This window comes from Sitodiplosis mosellana, unplaced genomic scaffold (assembly GCF_009176505.1).
Source record: "Sitodiplosis mosellana isolate CC-2019 unplaced genomic scaffold, AAFC_SMos_1.0 Smas_scaffold_1, whole genome shotgun sequence".
In the NCBI taxonomy this organism is placed as follows: Eukaryota; Metazoa; Arthropoda; class Insecta; order Diptera; family Cecidomyiidae; genus Sitodiplosis; species Sitodiplosis mosellana.
This window is the reverse complement of record NW_022595244.1, coordinates 22,828,718-22,843,378: the sequence shown is the minus strand read 5'-3', so window position 1 is coordinate 22,843,378 and position 14,661 is coordinate 22,828,718. Positions and strand designations below refer to the sequence as shown.

Below are 14,661 nucleotides of genomic sequence, written 5' to 3'. Positions count from 1 at the left end.
ATACGAAGAAACAGCATAGAGGTAGTATTTTACAATATTTTTTTTTATTTAAATCCTCTTCGAAGTTTAATTTAAACCAATCTATAGTTACATAAAATTACATTGTTTTCTTCTATTTTCTTCTTTCTTGTTAATTTCACAAATTGTTTCTCTTTTGTTGTTGTTTTTGTCTTGGATGCTGTGACGGATTTCCTTTGGATGACTGATAAAGAAAAAAAAATCGGGCGTCCATTCAATTGTCATCAAAAATTGATAACGGATTGCGCGCTATGGAAGAATTGCACTGCAATTCACATTGGAGAAAAAAAAATCACAACAAATCTAATTTACAAACTATTTTCCGTTCGAATTGAAAACAGTCATGGAGGAAAACGTCACAAAGGATCTACTATGTGTGGGTGAATATCATTCGAATTTACATATGAAATACTTAATAGTTTTTACTAAGCTGATTTTCGATTTAATCGGATACAATTTTTATGCGAATTATTTTCTCTATCTTTTTCTCAAAACAAAATTTCTTCACTGGACAATTCAATTATAGGTATGTGTTTTTTTCTCGAAGAAATGCACGGTTCGGAATAAATAAATAAGAATTTCACGTAAAAAAGAAAAAAAAATGGTGTAAACTACGATTTGATGTGAACGTGTGTTGTATGACGCGATGGAAAGCTTTCACTCCGTGTTTACAATTCGTCTTTGAGATCGTCGTCGCCACCAGTTGGTGGAGCACCATCTGGTTGTCCTTGGTACAATTTAGCAATGATTGGTTGTACGACATCTTCGACTTCTTTCTTTTGTTTCTTGTATTCTTCGGAGTCGGCTTCTGGGTTCTCTTCTAACCATTTAATGGCACCATCGACAGCCTTTTCGATTGTCGACTTCTCATCATCGGACAATTTAGCGCCCAATTTGTCTTTGTCACCAACTTGGTTCTTCAAACTGTAGGCATAGCTTTCCAATTCATTACGAGCTTCGACACGTTCCTTGAGTTTTTTGTCTTCGTCTGAGAATTTCTCAGCATCCTTGATCATCCGTTCGATATCTTCTGGTGTCAAACGGTTTTGATCGTTTGTGATGACAATCTTTTCACGGTTACCAGTGCCTTTGTCTTCGGCTGATACGAGCAAAATACCGTTGGCATCGATTTCAAATGATACTTCAATTTGTGGCACACCACGTGGTGATGGTGGAATACCGGTCAAATCGAATTTTCCCAACAAGTGATTGTCTTTGGTCATTGGACGTTCTCCTTCGTACACTTGAATGGTGACGGTGTGTTGGTTGTCGCTGGCAGTTGAGAAGATCTGTGATTTCTTTGTTGGAATGACAGTGTTACGTGGAATCAATTTGGTCATTACACCTCCGACAGTTTCGATACCCATGGTCAATGGGTTGACATCGAGCAAGACAATGGCATCGGTATCTTGTTCACCTGACAATACACCAGCTTGAACAGCAGCACCATAAGCAACTGTAAATAGAAACATTAAATCATTCGTTAGTTCGTTGTAGTGCAAAATCGAACGAAATTCGATAAAAAAATAGGGAAAAAATTGCTTACCAGCTTCATCTGGGTTGATACCGCGTGATGGTTCTTTGCCGCCGAAGAATTCTTTGACCAATTGTTGCACCTTTGGAATACGAGTTGAACCACCAACCAAGACGATTTCATCGACATCCTTTTTGTTCATGTCAGCATCTTCCAAGACTTTTTGTACTGGTTTCAATGTGGAGCGGAACAAGTCCATGTTCAATTCTTCGAACTTGGCACGGGTCAATGTCTCTGAGAAGTCTTCACCCTCGAAAAATGATTCGATTTCAACGCGGACTTGGTGGTTGGATGACAAAGCGCGTTTAGCCTTTTCGACTTCACGACGCAATTTCTGTACGGCACGGTTGTCTTTGCGGATATCCTTGCCCTTCTTCTTCTTGTACAATTTGATGAAGTGGTCCATGACACGTTGATCGAAATCTTCACCACCCAAGTGAGTGTCACCGTTGGTAGCAACGACTTCAAACACACCGTTGTCGATGGTCAAAAGTGAAACATCAAAAGTACCACCACCCAAATCGAAGACCAACACATTCTTTTCACCATCCTTCTTGTCCAAACCGTATGCAATAGCGGCGGCTGTTGGTTCGTTGATGATACGCATAACATTCAAACCAGCGATCGAACCGGCATCCTTGGTAGCTTGACGTTGGGCATCGTTGAAGTAGGCTGGAACAGTAACGACGGCGTGTGTAACCTTCTTGCCGAGATAAGCTTCAGCGGTTTCCTTCATCTTGGTCAAAACCATGGCTGAAATTTCTTCTGGTGCAAAGGTCTTGTCACCCTGGCTGGTAGCGACTTGAACGTATGGTTTCGTACTCTTTTCAACAATCTTGAATGGGAACAATTTGGCATCGGCTTGCACAGTTGGATCAGAGTATTCACGACCGATCAAACGTTTAGCATCGAAAATGGTATTCTCTGGATTGGTGGTCAATTGATTCTTGGCAGCATCTCCGATGAGACGTTCACCTTCAGCTGTGAATGCCACGTACGATGGAGTGATACGGTTACCTTGGTCGTTGGCGATAATTTCAACACGTCCATTCTTGTACACACCGACACTGCATTAAAAACGATATCGTATTAGAACCATACATTTGATTCAAAAGTGGGCGGATTTATTGTGATGAAATAAAAATGACTAATTTAATGAAATGATGTAGATCCTCAAAAGCTCTTCGAACGCCATTTTGACATTCAAGAAACCGCGAGATTCTATTTTCAATGAAAATTTATTCTTGTCTGCATGCAAGACTATAAAACCAACGATTTGATAATATAGGCCTAGTAGCAGACGTGTGCTAAAAAAATGAAAACGGATTTTTGAGACAAAAAAAGTAATTAGTATACTCACCATGAGTATGTTGTTCCTAAATCGATACCAATAACTACACCAATGTCTTCCTTTTCTTTGGATTGTTCGGCCGAAGAGCTTATGGCAATAGCCACAAGCGCGATAAATGCTAAAAATAGCTTCATATTTGCTTTCTGAAACAAAAAAATAAACGATTTCCGTTAGGTATTTATGTTCCAAGTCCAAATTTATTCGGGAAAAGCGGTAACAATGTGCACACGCAGTACAATAAGAAATTCAGTGATATTGAAATTCATTCGGCATATTGATTAATGTGTTCTGCACGCGATTTGTATAAATGATGTACACAGATCGATTGATGATGATGTTTGTGTGTGTGCTCACACCTGGTGAGTTTCAACGCATTCAGTGGAATTACCGTTATCGTGACCTATTTAAAGTTTGTTCAACAGTTCAAGTGATGTGCAATAATGTGTACGAAACACCAATTGCACGATTGCTCTGACACGTTTTTTTGGCCAAAAATAAGTACGAACGGACAAAGCACGATTGTGTCGGCTTTTTTTTCGCTCTGTCTCTCTTCCCATTTCTTTTTCCCGAGTCAACCCGTTGCGTGGCATACTACACAAACGGAACGGTGTACGTGTAAGGGTTTGTGAGCATGTAGAGTGTACTGACGGCGCGTCACGAAAGAAAGAACAAGAAAATTGTTCATTTGCTTCTCGCGTATGCTACGTTTCATGCATGTATAAAACCTATACAAATGCGCACCTACCAAGTGTGAGTACAATAACAAAAGACTTTACCGTATGCCACATAAGCGTTTCGGTACAATGTATAAGAGAGAAATTGTCGAACCTACTCGATTTCTTCGCCGCAAAAATTTACCGATATATATTCTGTATTTTATTCACCGGGTGCAAGATATTTCTGACTTTCGCACAATAGCAATGAAATTTTCCTATTGAAACGCCTCGAAGAAAAAACAAAAATGGATGAACTCTTTTTCGGTGAGTTCACAAAATTGACACGAAATCTGAATCCAGTTGTTACTGGAGATTTTTTTTTTTCTGGAAATTCTAACTGAAATTGGATTCGTGAATTCACAATGATATTTGTTTAATTGAACATCACGATACGTGTTAATTTGATGTTGGCACTTAGTTGGAATGAATTCAAATTGAGATTCAGTCGAAAGGAACTAAATACGTCAGCAAAAGATATGACTCTTCTTCTTCGTCATCATTGATTCATTCTAGAATATTCCTAATATAATTATCAAATTGCAGTAGACGTTATTCGGTATTTTTCGAAAAATATTCCACAAATCGAATAGTTCAATTGGAAATAACATAAAACCATTTACTACTGACACAGAGAACTACGGTTTGCTATGATTTCAACATATTTTCTTTCATTCATATCACTGAAACTTTTATGCACCGGCTCACATTGGGGAGAAAATTCGATTTTTTTCTTTTCTTTCAACCATTTTTATAACTTCAATTCGCTAAAAATTTCGCAATTGAAAATGTTTACTTACAATTTATTATTCTACTTGATCTAGTTTAACTTATTATTCACTAAATTTATTGAGTTTCTTTGAACTGCTCTTTTTTTTTTAGCTCGGGAGTTTTTCTTCTTGACTGTTCAACGAATAATTCAGTAATGGTTCAGTTGATTTTCTGTGTTCGTATTTTCTCTTATGACTGAGTTTAGTTTCGCCGCAACGCGTATATATGAATGCTGACAGTCTGGCGTGGTTCGTTCTGATTGGTTGAAACGTTGAGTTCCTTGTAGTGTGGCGATTGGGCCACGTTCGGAGAGCGACGACGGCGGATTGACATTTCGAATGTGCGAGAAAGCGAGAGCAACGTATCTACAACGAGCGAGACACATCGCATTCATTCGTTCGCTCGCATATGGTTTACGGGGTGATGCAACATCTAGCGGACGAATTTAAATTACACACGACGTGTATATTTTCAAATCGTTTTGAAAGTTTATGACAGATAAACAATATTTGTTTCTTTTTTCGGCTTACTCATTTTAGATGGTTCAATTTTTTCTCTTCGTGTTTCACAAAACTAGAGAGAAACGTTTTGTAGTTCATTGCTAATGTTTAATGTATGTAACATTGTGACGAATCGATGAAATGTGAAAGTGAATCTATAACACTGACGTGGTTTTTTACATTTAGTACGCTACATATTCGTTCATGATATTTCCAGCACATACCATTGACGTGGGATAAACAGCTGGAATTTTCGTTTACTCTAATTTTTTGTGTACAATTTCATGAGAGATTGTGTCTTATCAAATGAACTTGCTGAGTGTTTATGGTTTTTTTGCTGATTGGCCTTCAAATCAGCTGTAATTTCGTTCACATTGACACTGTTCTACAGTCGCAATAGAACTGCACCGGAGGTCGCTAGTTGTTCATAATGGAATGTAATTTGTTTTTCAGTTTTAAAGTTGTTCTTGATATGCAACAATGAATATTTGTTTCTGGGGTGATGTGATTTTGATTCGAAACAAAGATGATACAATTGGAATATGGTTTTGTGTCTGTTTTATAATTTGCCGTTATACATTGTTTCGCCGAAAAAATGTTGAAAAGCCGACTTCTAGACCATACGCTCCGAAAATAGCACACGAGAAATATTTGCCGTGTGATGAATGTGTTGACAACTGAACCATAAATTACCATTGGCTATCAATTGTTATTTGCTCATTAATATTTACTTTGATCAAAGAAATGGTTTTTCTTTCTTTTAATTCTAAGGCAAAGTTTATTCTTCGCAAAGAGCACCGGTGAACAATTTTGTCTTACCTTTCGTTCAACACTCACCAATTTTATTCAATAACTCCGTGAACATGCGTATCACCTGAAATGGGTCAATTTTATGAAGACGAAAGAAGAAAAACGGCTCATAAGTTTTGATGCATCACTTTTGAGATGTAATTGTATTTATTGATTAGGGGGATCAAATAAAATTAGATTTGTGTCCTTTTGATAGCTTGAAAAACACTCATTGTCCAATAAAAGCCCTATTATATACAATAATTATTTTCACAAAAAAAAAAATTAAGATAAATCTAAATTAATTTCGTAACCGTTACTTCTTGAGTTGAGTGTCGAAATGATTTTGTTTAGTGAATCGTTAACATAATTCCATTATGAGTTAGGCAGTTAATTCATTCAACGCTTTTTTTTCTGTTGAAATATTTATAGCGAACATATCCATTTCTCTCGCCTTCGGCTCTGTCTCAACAAGAGTCAGAGATATTATTCAAATCCTAGAAAATATCGCATAACATACTTTTCCTGTGGTTGTCTCTTAGCGAATCTATAAATGATTCATTTTGTTCCAATAAAATAAATATGCATAATCGCAATTCACATCGTTTTCCTATGTTGATGACTCATACAGCACGATTGGCGATTCAGCTTTCCTCATTATCTTCTTCTTCTTTACATTTAATTTGTATAAAATTGTCTTAATTTCAAATTATTCTCATTTCTTTCATAATTTGGAGCATTTGCGTTCATTCCATTGCGATCGCTGATTTTTTATGCAAATTCGTTGACTGGCAATGACATGCAACGAATGTGCTCCATTATCACCAGGACAGCATTTTACGTGTGTTTTTTTTTGTAAATCCAACTTGCATTTGGTACAATGAAATTAAAATGTGATCGGTTTTTGCAAATTGAACAATTTTTCAGTTGATTGTTCAACAAAATGGTTTTTTCTCTCCCTAGGATGGCTTTTAAACACTAAATGATCAAAGCAATGATTCTGTTCTGAGAATTCTAGACTATTAACTAATTGTTTTTTTTTTTTCACTCTATTTTTCTTCTGTTAGAAATCGACATCATTACATATTTCTAAATGTTCAAAGTTTATAAATGTTCGGCTTTACTATATTTGCATATATTGTGTTATTTCGTAATATGAAGGCAATTTTGATTTTGCTATTTGGAATATTGTTCTCACTCCCATCGAAAGAGGTTTGAGTTTGCGATTTTGGGCATTTTAAAGAGGGAAAATGTTAATTTAGCAAAAAAAAATTGCTTATGAATAATGCAAAATGTAAACAATCAAAATATAAATTGACAACTTAAACGTAATTAAAATTTAGTGTCGACTGTGCAAGAATAGGCTGAATTCTATTCTCGGTAAAACAAATACTGAGGAATTGATGAAACAAGATTTTTTTTCTGTTCTGCTTCTAAAGGGACATGAATGACAAATGTATTTCCGAAAAAAAAATTGGATTTTGTCACGGAAATGCAAACAAAAATGTAAAACAAAAAGCACAACGGACAATTTTCTCTTCTTCTTTCGATAATAATCACTTTTTGCTTAAAAGTTTATGTAAACAGAGTGGGATTTGAATGTCGGTTTCATTTATTCATGCCTCAAAGCTATATCTGAATAGTAAGTAGTGCTTAGGATGACTTCAAAGTCGGTTTCAAAAAAATGTGTGTGTGTGTGTGTGTGTGTGTTTGTGTGATTTTTCTTAAATGTCTATAAGTTTGGATAACAAACCAATGCAATTTAGTCGGAGCAGAACGATAGTTGAATTATGCTTAACCCACATTATTCACTGTTATTGATTACGATCCGCTGAATTTTTCGCTTCGCCGCTTCGTTCACGCTAATTACCTTCTTGTCTAGCCGATCGAATATTCCTTTGCCAGTGCCGGCGGTCGCTTTGTTTGCGTTGAGATTGTTTTCATTGTTTGTGACGGTGTCGGTGTTGCGCACAACAACACGCCGATTTGTAAACATGGTCGTTGGAATGTCGCCAACTTTTGATGCATTTGTTCGACTCTTGAGCATCGATGCGTCACCAATGGGCGCTGGTGTTGATGGTGGCGAATCAGCTAGCAATTCGTCTTCATCGATTTCCTCGTCATCGATGCGAATTTTCTTCGATATGGTTGTACTACTTCGTAGTACAGTTTTCACCTGAGAACCCGACTCCGAATTCTCGGACAGCGATGATGTGTGCACTTTCCGTGCCAATGTTATGCTTTTTGGTTTCGATGGCTGATCACTTGGCCCATCGGCCGCCTTCTTTTTCAATGAAATTATTTTCTTCTCCGTGACCACGATCGGAGTAAACTTTTGCAATGGTTCATCGACGTTCACCTTTTTCTCCTAATATGTGGAATAGAAGCAAATGATTAGTTTCATTTGAACTAAAATTCGTTAATGTTTTATGAATCCAAACATTTTTTTTAAAAATTACACAAAACTTAACTTACCTCTTCTTTCTTTAGGTCTTCAGCTGCTTTTCGTCGTCGCATTTCTTTATCTCGCAAGATTTTTTCACGCTGCGCCTTCTGTTTTTCAATCATCAGTCGATAGGCTCGTGTCTCTTCATCTTCTTCAGTCTATTCATTCAGAATAGTGAGATTTTGTTCGTCGATCAGTTAGTTTTCAATTTAAAAAAAAGACTTTAACAGCGACTAAAAACAATTCTTACCTTTGGGTCATTTTTATCAACATTTCCATCGGCGTCATTGCGCTTTTTTTTTGCATCAGGATGTTCTCTATCCCGGCTGTCGGCTCGTCGATTTCGATTTTCTCTGGATGACGACGGATACGGTTTTCTTGCGTCCCGCTCTCTTCGACGAGGTGGCGAATAGCTTCGTTCTCTCTCTCGATCTCTATCACGGTACTCACGGTCACGTTCCGGTGAATGCTCTCTGGATCGACGCCGTTTCTCAATGTGCATTCGATTTTGGTTGATAAATGCTTCTTGCTGACGCAACAATTCCGCCTCTCGACTGTTTTCCATTATTTGCGAATTCTTCATCGTGTCCAACATAAGTTGATCTAAAAGACAATGCGAAACGTTCATGAGTAAGTTTACACGATTTTTAATCTCTGGCAGTCAAAAGATAAACAATGAACTTCATCGGATGAACGAAAACCGTTATTGTTAGGATTAAGAAGAAAAAATGACTTACTTGTAGCGGCTTGAACGCCTCCTTTGAAATTTGGATTGATAAGCACTTTGCGAGGAGCGTTAAGAAGTGGTAGGGGCAAAGACTGTGCTGGAATAGCTGGGTTCATAGGTTGTACGTGTGGTGGCATCGATGGATTCATTGGAAGTCGCATATTCGCCGGATGATTTGGTTGTGAATATGGACCGAATGGAGGTCGTTGCGGCATCATCTGGTGAGCATTTGGTGGAACTCTTGGACGAATCATACCTGAAATGATCAAAACAATGAAATGATTCGAAGCGAGTTTAATTATGAATAAAAAAAAAAATTTCAATAAAGTTCGAAACGACACTTTTCGTTTGCACTTTTCGAATTAAACAAAAATTGGCATAAATTTTTAATGAACTTACCTTGCGGTGGCATTCCAGGATTGTTGCCAAACATTCCGGGCCCGGTTTGAAACGGAGGTCGTGACAATCGCTGATGTGGCGGTCCCAAATGACCCGGTCCAACTGGCATACGTGATGGATGTGGTTGCATTCCCGGTGGCATGCGTTGCATATGATTTGGTGGACCGCGCATCATACTTATCGTATGGCCGCGCATAAATTCTGGCTGTGAATTGGGTAGCATCGGTCGTCGAGCACCGCGAAATTGCGGCATAAACTGTGGATTAAAATCTGGACCTCCTGGACCACCATATGGATGATTCTGTCTAGGCATTTGAGGTCGTATGTGTCGATTTCGTTGATAGTTCTGTGAAAAATTCTTCGGCTTGCTATTGTCTTCGAATTGATGTGGCATTTCACGTTCATTTGTTGTTTTCGGGTTGCGTCGTTCGCGCACATCTTCCGAATCATCTGGATCATAATCGTCCGATGTTCGTTCCGTATTCGTCTCCTCCGAAGCATCTTGGCTGACAAACGTCGACTCTGATTTATTATCAGTTTGTTCACTTTGACTATAGCTCACCTCACTCTTTTCATTTGCCGTTGATTCGGATCGTTCGTCCGATTCGGCAAAGCTTTGTTCATCATCTTTTTGGTCGCACACACTTTGCGACTGTGTCGGCTGTACGGAAATTTCTTCATCTTCTTTGTTAGTCGATGACACTAAATCACTTTCCGGCGATATGCATGGACTCTTGCGACCGGCCGGTGGTGAGTTGGCTCTGATTTCAGTGGGTTTTTCCTTATTGTCACTGCTGTGTGATGCATTGTTACTTATCGTTTGCGAGTCGAAATCAATTGATCGTTCCGGTTGCGTTTCGCTTTCTGTTTGCTCGGACAACAAATCATCTTCAGCTTCGTTCGCTGCCAATCTACCCGATATCGATTCTGGAAATTATATATGGAATTAAATGGAGTGAAAGGAAACGATTTGCATTTTATCAAATTACCATCATCTGAAAGCAAGAGCTCATCTTCATCGGCTCCAGTTAGGTGAGTGTCGTCCGCATCAATATCGCCGATTTCATCATAGTTTAATATATCCTCACTGAAAACAAAATGAACAAAACTTCATTAGAAACTTCACTCAACACACAATGCACATTTCCATCAAACTTATCGCTGGCACTGAATTTTATCGATTATCTGCTATCTGATTAAATTTAATGGCACTTTAATTATTTGGGGTAAAAAACCAACTAGGTTTATTGAAATAAATAAATGCTATAGATATGTAAATATGTTTGGTTGACGTTCCAAAAACATAACCTGTCAACCCTCGGTGAAACAGACAGTATCGAATGTTTGCATTGAAAAATGCATATTTCAAGCAATTAAATTGGATACAACGACGTTCTTTGATATTTAACACACGGAAAATGGTTTGGATTTTCCATAAAATGCGTTACGATCATGATTTTATGCATAAAAAAATCATTTTTTTCGCAAAAAAAAAATGCAAGACACTTACTTTAACTCCGACATTTTACACGACCAACTAAAACAGAGTGAAGTTGGTTGCCGCAGATGACAACCACCGTCAACTGAACCGATGGAGGGATTGAGTGAAAAATGCGGCTGCCCAGGGAGGACCATTTTTGCGACTACATTGAGTATCTTTTGTGACAATCGTATTTCTGTTGAAATCTAGTGTGACGGTTTGAATTTTTCGCTTTTTTGTTAATGAACTTTATGTAATGAGTATGTTGTGTACAATGCACATTGTATACAGAATGCGCGAGAAAATTTGCTTGTGATGCAGTGGGATTGATGCCAAATTAGATATCAATGCAATTTGATTCGTTGATAAATAGACTTGAAGATTGATACAATTGTGTAACGCAATTATATAATGAAATGAAATTGCATCTTGGGATATTCGATGCATGAAATTGGATGTTACTCGAACGGAACTATCGCTCTCGCCCGCAATTCATGTGTTGGATGAAATGGCAGCAATAAATAAATTGGCCAACACTTGAGCATCATAAAAGTATGTGCGTTTAATGAAATGTTCCAAAGTATGCCGGCCTCCGCTGCAGCACGTGTAGCCAATATAGTAAAAATCACCAAAAATGGTCTCGCCTGTCTATCGTAAACAAAAAAGTGAGTGTGTTCTGGTCTTTGCGTCACGAATAAAAAACTGATATAAATATTTGTTTTAATTAGTGCAAAACTTCGTCTTAGTCAATTTGATGCGGTGACGTCAAACAAGCGACGATCACGAAATTCCTTAAAAATCTGATTCATTTGAACCGTTGGCGCAGATGTTTTCCCAATCACGACTCAAATATTAATAAAATAATGATTCAAAAGATTGCCTCTCATTTTATATGCACAAATAAAAGAAAAGGTTTTTTTTATGAGAAAGTTGATATATATTTATTTTTTCGTCTTTCATGTTTCATTCAGCTATTTGTTTACATTTGCCAAGGCCGAACGCTTGCCAAACATACTGGCGCTATTATTAGCAGAAATTGGACTCTCCGCACATAACTCAGTAATACAGTATAGATGTATGATATATAATTGAGGCATTCTCGTGGACAGTTCCGTTTCTTCATTATATTATATGCATACTTTCTAATCGCCTCGCACCGAACGTTCTTTTTTTACTGGCGCCATTTCGATACATGTGTCCAACCAGGATGTGATATGAAAACTGAAATAATAATATATATTCATCTATTTTTATTGCGGAAATCGATTGTCGCACTGGGCTTGTGTATTAAAAATAATAATAAGAGCAACAGAAAATAAATCTCGATATGATGGTCCCGGAAAATGGGCAATTATTGACTTATAAGCCAACTGGGACAGGAATTTTGATCTAACTTAGGGTTAACGCTTTTATTGGCACCACAGCCTTAACCTCGTGATCGTATCTACGTGTGTAGAACTAAAACAACCCATGAATGAAAGATCTCGAATGTTGTTTACGCTGTACATCATAAACAAATCGATTGAAACGGAAACGTGTGAAAATATTTTTATTTGCGATGATTCAGAAACTGCTGCTGCTGCTACTGCTCATCCTGTCACACACACGAGCATCGGCTTATTTTTGATGTGATGATCGAAAGGAAAGAGAGAAAGAACGTCGCGGCATCATTTACGGTAATGAAACAACCCACAATACGCGTATATGATTAAAAATGCATGCTTTGCCTATTCGAACGCGATTCATTCATGAAAATGTGCTGTCGTAACTGTCACGAAATACATTGCGATCGATTCAAACGAGTTTGAGGTGGCTCATGCTATTTGAAGAGGCTTCGGTTTGAGGTGATTTGTTGGCATGTTGCCACTCTGATTATGCATTGCCTCATTTTGTTGAACGATTTGCGTGTTACGCTTCATTGGTAGGTGTTCAACGGGTCATTCGAGTCGACATTTTTCATTTGAAGATTTATGACGAGCAAATTTTGAACGTTTTTCTTTTCGTTCATTTTGCATATGGTAACAACGCTGATTTGATAATTTCATAAGTGAAAGAAAAAATGTATGACAGCTTAACGGTTTCAGTTTGTTTGTTTTTTTTTTTTCTCGCTGAGTGTATCGTCGTATAATGAGATTCCTATCGTGGTAAAAATAGATCGTTGAAATGACACTTCCTTCGAGCTAATTTCACGACCAATGCCAGGATCGATGGAGAAATAGATGAATAACAATGTGTTTGCGAATGCATATCGGCTTCATATTGACTAGATCTAAGTCAACGCTAAAAATAAATCAATCGACAAATCGTTGTGCTTCATTTTTATGTAAGTTTTTGGGAAACATACAAGAGAGGGAGAGAAAAATAACATCGACGTTCAACTTAAAATATACGACTTGATCACAGAATGTTAGATCAAAATAGTCTAAACGGATGAAATGTTTGTGTTATTCAAAAAACCAACGCACGCGAAAACTCAAAGACAGCTTATCTTTATGTTTATTAGCTGCTCACTTTTGAATTATGATTTCGGTCAAATAATAGAAGCTTACATCGCCTTAAACACGATTAAAGTACTCGTGAGAGAATTCTCTTTCATCTGATGGCATTTTGCCAGCAATTTTTGCGACGATCAATGGAAAATTCCATCATTTTTGTAAGCCATAAATAGCGACGATGCTTTTACATTTCATTCTCACACTTTAAATATTGGTTTGCGTGAATTATGTAAATATTCGTGATATTAACATGAAATAGCAACATTTTTTTGCTCTCGTACCTTCGTATGAATGAATTAAATACACTACAATAAGCTACATAAAATCTACAACTGAAATCGCCCTAACCGAAGTCATTTCGGCAAATCTTCCAAGATTTGAATATTCATCTAATTAAATTCCGGCGGAGCTGAATGAAAATCATAACAATTTGTCATCTCTCGAAAAAAAACTCAAATGTGTCTTGCAGTCTAGAGACGATGACAACTATTTTTGTCTAATTACGCTATTCTATTTAGCGGGTGTGAGTCGAAGCTTTCATCTATTTTCTACGCCTCGTCTAACGGACAAATTTGTGCAAAAACAAAAACTTTGATGACCACTATTTTTCTATTCATCGTCGGATTTTTTTTTATTTCAGCAAACTGATTTATTTCAAAGGGACGACACGTTTTGACGAAGTCTACGGCGAACTCATGAACTATCGAAAAGTCAATACAAAATGATACGAGAGTTCGTGGCGCTGCGAGCGCTCAAATGATGTTTGTACTGAAGTGTCGTCAGCTTGATTTATTTGCTCGTTTTCATTTTTGAGCTCAGGGGAATCCCTGATGATCAAAGCGATCGATAGTCATTGAAAATCTTTTGAAAAGGATTGAAAATAAGTTCAATAAAAACCAATTGTGCATTAGAAGTTTCATTGAATTATTCTTTTCAATGCAAACGAATCGATTCAAAGAGATTGCCTCTGATTTCCTAAATTCCTTTGTGCTGCAAAGGATACAGAAACACACATGGCCAGTTGTTGACACATTGATTGGTTTTTCCTTTGGGTTTGGCATGGAAATTTGAAGCCACAAGGAAACAATTCGACCGCTTTTCCGCACACAAATTAAGACGAGAATGAAAGAGAAAAACGAAGCGTACGCCTTTGCCATACAACAGATGTTCACATACTTGCCCCGCTCGTGTGCATTCCGATTTGCTAGTCGGTCGTTACTTTTGGCTTGCTGTTTTGAATTATTTCGCGGCTCAAGTTTCATATTCGCTTTTTATTATTATATGCTCAGCGCGCGCGCGCCATCGGGCCACATAACAAAACCAACAAACAAAATGCGCACACTTTTATAACGGATTCGTTTGTAAAGTGACTAGTGAATGCCGACACAATTGCACAAATACAAGCTCATCGCAGCACGGCACACTGACAGTGCTTTCG

General features: G+C 37.5%; 2 protein-coding genes across 3 annotated transcripts; both read right to left on the bottom strand.

Moving 5' to 3' along the window:
- Nucleotides 1-22: 22 nt before the first annotated feature.
- Nucleotides 23-4,814, bottom strand: LOC129580329 (endoplasmic reticulum chaperone BiP). Of its 2 annotated transcripts, XM_055470648.1 has the most exons (4): nt 4,417-4,814; nt 2,913-3,046; nt 1,565-2,619; nt 23-1,474 (listed from the first exon to the last, which is right to left on the bottom strand). In XM_055470648.1, exons 2-4 carry the CDS (start codon nt 3,035-3,037, stop codon nt 687-689), a joined length of 1,968 nt encoding a protein of 655 aa, XP_055326623.1. In that variant the 5' UTR covers nt 3,038-3,046; nt 4,417-4,814; the 3' UTR covers nt 23-686. The 2 variants fall into 2 exon arrangements, with proteins under 2 accessions (XP_055326623.1, XP_055326622.1); XM_055470647.1 differs by having other exon boundaries at nt 23-2,619; nt 4,417-4,597.
- Nucleotides 4,815-5,811: 997 nt separating this feature from the next.
- LOC129580328 (histone-lysine N-methyltransferase, H3 lysine-79 specific) lies at nt 5,812-10,909 on the bottom strand. Its single transcript, XM_055470646.1, has 7 exons — nt 10,759-10,909; nt 10,238-10,335; nt 9,249-10,175; nt 8,860-9,105; nt 8,373-8,725; nt 8,152-8,280; nt 5,812-8,044 (listed from the first exon to the last, which is right to left on the bottom strand). The coding sequence occupies exons 1-7, from the start codon at nt 10,881-10,883 to the stop codon at nt 7,481-7,483; spliced, it is 2,442 nt and encodes an 813-aa protein (XP_055326621.1). The 5' UTR covers nt 10,884-10,909; the 3' UTR covers nt 5,812-7,480.
- Between the last annotated feature and the right edge of the window lie 3,752 nt (nt 10,910-14,661).

Bases quoted from the DNA above. Each gene is read 5' to 3' on its own strand.
- LOC129580329 (XM_055470647.1), bottom strand. From the start codon at position 3,037: ATGAAGCTATTTTTAGCATTTATCGCGCTTGTGGCTATTGCCATAAGC. The intron at 2,620-2,912 runs GTGAGTATACTA...TTTTTAATGCAG, and splicing joins TTAGGAACAACATACTCATG to TGTCGGTGTGTACAAGAATG.
- LOC129580328 (XM_055470646.1), bottom strand. From the start codon at position 10,883: ATGGTCCTCCCTGGGCAGCCGCATTTTTCACTCAATCCCTCCATCGGT. The intron at 10,176-10,237 runs GTAATTTGATAA...TATAATTTCCAG, and splicing joins GCTCTTGCTTTCAGATGATG to AATCGATATCGGGTAGATTG. The intron at 8,045-8,151 runs GTAAGTTAAGTT...TCCACATATTAG, and splicing joins AAGACCTAAAGAAAGAAGAG to GAGAAAAAGGTGAACGTCGA.